Genomic DNA, 7501 nt, shown 5'->3' with positions numbered 1-7501 from the left:
TACTAAGTTCTCAATGAGTGTCATTGAAGTCTAAACAGAAAGCAGTGATATAGTGACGACAAACAGCAGTTGAAGCATCAGTTGGGTTAAATTAATCATCAACACAGGAGGAATTCAAGAGGGTCGTGTGTTCAGTTACAGTTTGCAAGTTCTCCCTGTGTGTGCATGGGTTTTTTTCCAGGTACCCCAGTTTCATACCACAGTCCAAAAACATGCTTATGAGAATAATAGGTGATCCTACATTAAATGTGTGTATGTGTCTGTGTTTCCTGTGATGGACCTGGTGACCTGTCCAGGTATCCTGCCCTCCATATAGTTAAACTGGTTTGGCTCCAGCGCCCCTCACCCTGTATTGCATAAAGCGGTATAGAATATGGATGCATGGATAAAAGACCAATTTGAAGAATCAATTACGAGATAGTTGAATGCTTTGTGCAATTGTAAGCATTTAAACATATTTTTAATGGATGATACTTAATATATTGTTATTTTTGCACTGCAAAAACCATTTTTTGAAGACCATTGTTGGCTTTTTTGTCCTTCTTTCATAATACAACACACTGTGAGAAAAATTGACCCAATAACATTTTGTTCTCAAAATTGTTGCTATGAGTCTTTAAGGACTGTGTCATACATGCAAATAACATCTGGTTTCTTCTGCCTCATAGAATAATTGCCGAAGTTATATGTTTGCTAAATTGTTATATTTACTTATTACTAGTTTCCTGCAAAGTGTTTTTCTTTTCTTTTCTATAAAGATTTATAAATGATGTAGGAAAGCATCCTATGATGCTTGCGTTTTCACAATTTACTGACTGAATAAGTAGCTTCATGTCGCTTCGGTCATTCATTCAATAAATTGAAATAATTGCAATTAGAAATGCTGTGAATACACAGTAAACCCTGATCAAATACTGCATTGGTAGATTATGTCTAACTTCCTGACATTTTCCATCAAAGTAGACGGGTGCCTTTTATATTCGTACAAAATGTACATGCCGCTATGGAAATGTCATTGTTTGTCTCTGCCAGCTGTGTTTATATAACGTGAGCATGACACACAATCACTACAAAACTAAACTGTACTTTGATTTGACTTTGTATTTTCCCACCTTTACGGGACCAGAAAAGAGGAAGCGGAAACGAAGCCGGAGCAGATCTTCTTCTTCGTCGTCCTCCTCCAGTTCGTCGTCGTCTTCTTCATCGTCTGCTTCGTCTTCGTCATCGTCGTCGTCGTCGTCGTCATCGTCCTCCTCTTCCGGATCGTCACGCTCTTCCAGCTGCAGTCGAAGTAGCTCCAGCAGTAGTGGTACGAATATAAATGAAGTCTGGAATATGTTGAGCCCATCCGCTGGTCTGACTGTTGTTTCCTGTTCGGCTTCTCCTCAGCATTATTGAGTTGTTTTTGTATTTTTAGACTCTCGCAGTAAATCCAGAAAGCAGTCCAAGAAACGGAAAAAGGAGAAATGCAAAAAAGTAATTTCTCCATGCTTTCAGTCACTTGTTTCCAGTTTTTATTATCGTCTGTCACATTAAGTAAAACTGACATTTTTCTTTCTTCTGTTTCTTGAACTAGAAGGGGAAGAAAGAGAAGCGTCATAAACGGAAAAAAGACAAGAAATCAAAGGGAGAAGAGGACAACGCTGGACCTGTACAGATCTCCAAGGTAACCAGACTTTCAGGATGATGTTGTTGTTGTCAGAGGAAACCCAGTTGTGGGCGAACCGGGTTTAGAAGATCCACTTTGCAATCAGGACAAGTTTTTGTCATATTGCTTGTCAAACTCGTTTTTCTTTGTAAACCTTCCCCTTGAAAGCATTTGTTTTTCTTCTAGTACTTGAAAGGCCGAAAAAAAGGCAAATACAGCATGATTTCAGGGAAGAAGATAAAGATGAAAGTGAAGAAGTCAAAGAAAGACAAGCAGGTAAAATCAGAGTGGTTGCGAGTGGCTTGTTAGAAGTATTTTCTTTGACGTTGCTGACGTTTGTTTTGTTTGATCACAGAGGGACAAGAATCGAGCAGAACTTCTGGACTTCTTGAACTCCACCCTGTGACGCTGCTGCCGACGCCCGTCCTGGTTGGAGTGGACATGTGAACAGATACTGGCATTTCAGGAGACCAAACTGAAATGTTAGAGAGAGGAGGGGGGTTGTTTGTTTGTAATGATGAATATGACTCTTATTGCCACAAAGGGGCAGCACTGAGCTGGATGGAAGCATCTCTGCAATCAAAGTGGGATCTCTTCAGACTCCAAGCTCCGTTTCCGCTGTGCTGTCGTGCAGGTGGTCTGTCTTTCTGCTAACGTTTCATTCAGAGTTCGTCTGTGCCGAGTTAGACGGATGTAAATTGCATTTTGAGACCTGCCATCCAAGGACGTCTTAACTTGGTTTGTGGCTGCCGGGAATGTAAAGTCCATCCATTAGGTCCCATTTAAAAACAAAACAAGAATTCGTCGGGCATGAACCACCATGCAACTCCAGCAGTTGTGGATGTGTTCACACTCGTGTTACATTAACTGTAAAATGAGTGAAAATGGAAACTGCAACAACTGCAAACTTCCGGAAACAGAATTCATATGGTTGGCTAAATGCACTTGTGGCTTTATTTAGTTGTATTTACGAGCAAATAGCTCGATATTGGTCACAAGTTGTAGGATTTCCTCAAACAAACACACACACACGTATACAGAGACACTCGAGTTTTGATAAATGTTATATCCTGTTTTCGATCTGCTCTCTTTATTTAGATCCAACTGCAGTCGATCTTTAAAAGAAAAAGACACAATAAATAAAGTCAAAGCTTTATTAAGATAAAGGTAATAAGATAAAACCTTTTGCTTATCGAAACGTGTGGAATTTGTTACGTTTAAAAAAAAAAAAAGTCCAGTATATTCCAGGCTGCTCAGAAATTCCTTAACACTTCTCTCTTCGATTGTTCCAGTGAATTTAAAAAATCATCCATTATAACAATCTGAAAGAACCAGTGTTTGTTTGCTCGTTGACTTCAGTCAGCAATGACAATTCTCAGCTGCTTCTTTTTGTATTTCCATGTCCCAGTAATCTTCCTCCCAAAATTCGTCTTTATTAATCCAAAACATCTTGTCAGGCATTAGATTCATGTACAGACACTTTTCCACAAATTCTCTTTTAGTTTCCGCAATGTCTTCAGTTTGTAAAGAAGTTATTACCTGTACATTTTTTTTTAAACGTTATATTTGATCATGATTACTGTTTATTTTCCCTGTTGAGTACTGTTAATCTATCTGCCATTTAAGTGACAGAAAATATAATGCAACTACTGTTTGTTCCCACGTATCAAAGCGTATGAAGGCTTTACATGGATCAAACCTGTTGTGTGCCGTTGAGTGTCGACGTGTGACAAATGGAAAATACACAGAAATTAAACCGTAAATATTTTACTTTGAGAAGATGTGGCAACATTCGACTGTTATTTGTGGCTTTTCTTCTTTTTTCCCACCCTTTTGAGTGGAGCTCACAGGAGGGAGAGAGAGAGAGAGAGCTCCGTCTGACCTTGGTGGTTGGATTGCGGATGCCGAGTCTTTGTGTGCTGTCAAAGGGAAGAGCATGACTCACCGCTGATTGACGTTCACTTGAAATATTTGTACCGTTACTCTTTCTACCATTGAAGCAGAAATATCATACGCAACATTCAGTTTTCACTTCACTGGTGGGTTTTGTTGTTTTTTTTTTTTTTAATGGTCTGTTCTGATAATTATTCTCTCCTGCAACAAGAAAGCGTTGAAATTACATGAATATTCCTACAAAACTTGACTGAAAAGCCCTCAGTGCTGTCAAGTCTCTACAAAACATGATCTCATGGAAAACGGAATTCAGTCCAGGTGCTGGTAACCTGTCCACAGTCTGGAGGATCACAATACACTTGGTATCGCTGCCTCAAATCAGAAGGTAGAGCGGTATCGTGCTGAGCAGCAGGGGAGGATTCCCCCTCGGGCCAGACTGACCACACTGCGGTATCGGCATCCATCACCAACATCCGTCCTCTGAACACATCAGACAACCTTACTGCCGTCGGCTCCTTTGTATCTGAAGTCGGGCATGCTCCACACCCTCTGCGACCTCTCCTCTCGGTCCGTCCCTCTCTCCACATCCTCCGACACCGTCTTGAGGTCACTCAGCCCCGTCCCCTCGGCCGCCGCAGACGTCAGGCCCACCGTGCTCCCGAACGGGTTGATCTTGATGCGCGACCGGAAGTTCATGAGGGATAGACTCGCGGCGCGTTTGTTGTTCCACTGGCGGCTGAGCCGCTGCGCCTCCTCCTCCTCTTTCAGGTGGTCCAGCGCCTCCAGGAGGACGGAGCGGAAGAGACCGGACACCTCACTCACCTCGGGCTCGTTCGCCTGTATGACCTCCCTGAACCTGAGGAGCGAGAGCGCAGGTCTTGTAAGAACGTTATGCTGCTCATGTGTGTAGCAACGCTATAGAAGCCGCCTATAGGCAATTTAGAGTCGCCACTTTACCAACTGTTGCAAAATCCAGACAGAAAGACCCCCAAGACCAGATATCACTGGTCAGTAATCCTATATAATGATTGAAACCCTGTCAATATTTGGATTGTAAATAGAAAGTTGCAACTTCAACATTTAGTTAAAATGAGTGTTTTCATGAGCATCCAGTAACATTAATTTAGCACCATTAAAACTTTTATCAGGAGAAGAATTACAAATCTTTGGTTCATCCTTTGTTTTCTGTAATATTTGTAAAATTGACTTTAGTGCAATTAATTTGACAGGAGTTTGAGTTTAACCGTTGCGTGTGCATTAGATTGTATGAGTTACTTTTCTTCCTTCTGTTCAGATGGAAACACATTAAAGCAATAGTAATAGTTCATAGTGTTTTAATAATGCTATTATCTTCTATTCGTTTATAATAATCATAAAAACAAAAACACCAATAAAAAACAGATCAGTCTCATTTATCGTGAGCGTGACTGATAGTCTAAATTAATTCCACTCTGCAGGGACTCTGACAGCTGAGGTCTGTGCCTACATGCAGTTAATTAAAATCACAGAAACGTGCTCCACTCAGTCCCCGTTGTGTTTGTGACATCCACTCAGCATTTAGCACCTTTCTCCTTCACTCATATTAACACTTGTCCAACTCTAACGAGACGCCCGAGGCCTCGGCAGCTTTCTCTGAACAGATGCCGAGGCGAGCTCAGGATGTCCCCGCCGCAGATTAAAGGACGAGACGCCTTACATGAGTCAGTCGCTCAGCTGACCAGTCGGCCTGACTCTCCCAGAGACGATGTTCCTGAAACTGACATTATTAAGTTCTTGTTCATCATAATCAGCAATGGCCAGCAGTGGATGTTGGGTCATTTTGAGGGGATCTGTGGTCAGAACTCTCGCCTCATAGTGATGATGTTACCAGGTTCTGTGTAGAGTTTGCATGTTCTCAATGTGATCCTGTGGATTTCTCCAGGTAACCCGGGTTTCCTCCCACAGCCTAATAAAATGAGGTCAATCGATCACCCTATAATTGCCTGTAGATTTTGAACGTGAGTGTCCAATGAAGATGGATATTGTTGCACACTTCTACTCACGCAAGAGTAAAACACCTCAAGCAACCCCTTCCATGTGATTAATAGAGAAGCCAAGCAGTGTTTTCACTAATCAATAATAGCAACAATACAACAAAACTTTTAATGTTGCATGAGTGTGGTTTTTTTCAATGTTGGGAAAACTAATCTTTAATTAATCAAATTTCCTATTTAGTTATTAAAGTAGATTTTGCTTTTTTTTTCTACACAGTCCCAATTTGAGACTGAAAACAACTTGTTTTCAGATAAACGTGCTGCTCAAAGACATCTCCAGTATTTGTTATCATCAGCTTATTATTCAAATCAGCAGTATTTATCTGGTTTGCTGAGGAAGCGAAGACAAGAGTCCAGCTCACTGCAGCTACACTGAATACAGTGTGCATGAAAAATGACTAAATAAAAGTTTAAAAGGAAAAGAAGAACAAATGTGTCTTTGATTAAGCCGTTAATAAAGCATCAGGCCGCGACACAACCGCAAACCACAAATAAAGTTTCAGATTCACATTAGGTTTTTTTTGTTGTTGTTTTTTTAGGCAAAGCTTCATCCTTTGAACATCCTGAGCTGAGTTAAACCTTTCTCAAATCTTCCTTGGTCATTCCAGACTTGTTTTCCTCATTGAAGTTCACGTTGATGTTTTTCGGCTGTTGAAGCAACACAGATCAGAGAATGACCTTCGAATTTGATTTAACCAATGTTATCAAGCATTTACTCAGGTACCTTCTTCTTATTTGATGTTATTAAATGAGCCATTTGTGTTACTTTTTACTCCACGACACTGGATGGACACGTTGAGTCACTGTTTGTATGATGGTGTAACACAATGGATATAAATATGACGTATTTCTAGGAAAGAATCAATGGTTTAAACATTTTTGCAGCCTTTGAAAAAAATAAAACAGATAAACCATTAGAATCATATTTCTTTTATCTGTCAAGAACTCAAACACAAAGTGATTTTTTTTTTATCCTCTGTAAATTTCTAACCAATAAACATTTCAATATTGTAATATCTCGCCAAAAATCACGAATTGAAGCCAAAAACAACAAACAAGCTGAAGTTAAGCTTTTTTCAAACGACCAATAATTTGAATATATTATCCACATTTAACGGAAAAGGAAAGAATCACTACATCTACTGATCCCGTTGGGGAAATTATTTCTCTGTAGCCTCCGATCATAAGTCTGCTTCTCCAACTCGCTGCTCACACACATTTCATGCACAACTCTGTGCTTCTGCATGTGAAGAGTTTGACTTGTGATGCATGTTTGTGCCCCAGCAGTATTGACATATTTCTGGACGTATTGAAATATAAACATTGCTGATTGGTTGTTTTTGGTCTCCTTACTTGAGTATGACCAGGCCACAGCAGGACGGAGGCACCTTGGAGCAGAGGTCCTCCAGGCCCAGCCTCTCCCCGGTGCTGATGCTGTAGGAGGCCCGAGGCGTGCTGGCCAGCCAGCTGTAGTCCACCCCGGTCTTCAGGCGGCGGTACTCGTTCTCCCGCTCCCTCTGCTGCCTCTCCGCCTCCTTCAGCTGCCAGCTGAACTCCACCATCAGCGTGTCGGTGACCACGTCGGCCGGGTCCCTGCGGGGGCTCCGGTAATAAGGCTCATTCCAGCTGAACCAGGAGGCCATGACCCCGTCTTCCCTCGACGTCTCCTGATGAGGCAGAGTTATTACACTGATTACAGCCAAGAGGTTCAAACGTTTGCTCAAATTATTCCATTTCAGAATGAGAGTGACTGGGGAATAGCAAGAAAATGCATCCAGATCCAGTTTTTGTGTCAAGTTTTTATGTTTTCAAGAGAAATTCAAGCCTGTCAGTTTTGTAAAGTGATGTAGTGATTCCCTATCATGGTCTAAGTTAGTCTTTCTTTCTCAATATTCTTAAAATGCTCAATATGACAAGAGTACTCGAT

General features: G+C 41.1%; 2 protein-coding genes across 2 annotated transcripts; one reads left to right on the top strand and one right to left on the bottom strand.

The window, feature by feature from the left end:
• Positions 1 to 274: 274 nt before the first annotated feature.
• LOC308143306 (uncharacterized protein) lies at positions 275 to 3377 on the top strand (the record flags this gene model as incomplete). The annotated part of the gene is made up of 6 exons (XM_080514045.1): positions 275 to 296; positions 1127 to 1309; positions 1418 to 1476; positions 1577 to 1666; positions 1835 to 1924; positions 2004 to 3377. The coding sequence occupies 6 exons, from the start codon at positions 275 to 277 to the stop codon at positions 2052 to 2054; spliced, it is 495 nt and encodes a 164-aa protein (XP_080370171.1). The 3' UTR covers positions 2055 to 3377.
• A 653-nt stretch (positions 3378 to 4030) lies between these two features.
• Positions 4031 to 7217, bottom strand: rd3 (retinal degeneration 3, GUCY2D regulator; the record flags this gene model as incomplete). Its single annotated transcript, XM_080514158.1, has 2 exons — positions 4031 to 4397; positions 6928 to 7217. The coding sequence occupies 2 exons, from the start codon at positions 7215 to 7217 to the stop codon at positions 4031 to 4033; spliced, it is 657 nt and encodes a 218-aa protein (XP_080370284.1).
• Positions 7218 to 7501: the final 284 nt, after the last annotated feature.

This window comes from Blennius ocellaris, assembly GCF_963422515.1.
Source record: "Blennius ocellaris genome assembly, chromosome: 18".
NCBI lineage: Eukaryota > Metazoa > Chordata > Actinopteri > Blenniiformes > Blenniidae > Blennius > Blennius ocellaris.
The sequence above is the reverse complement of the archived record's forward strand: the minus strand, read 5'-3'. Positions and strand labels throughout refer to the sequence as shown.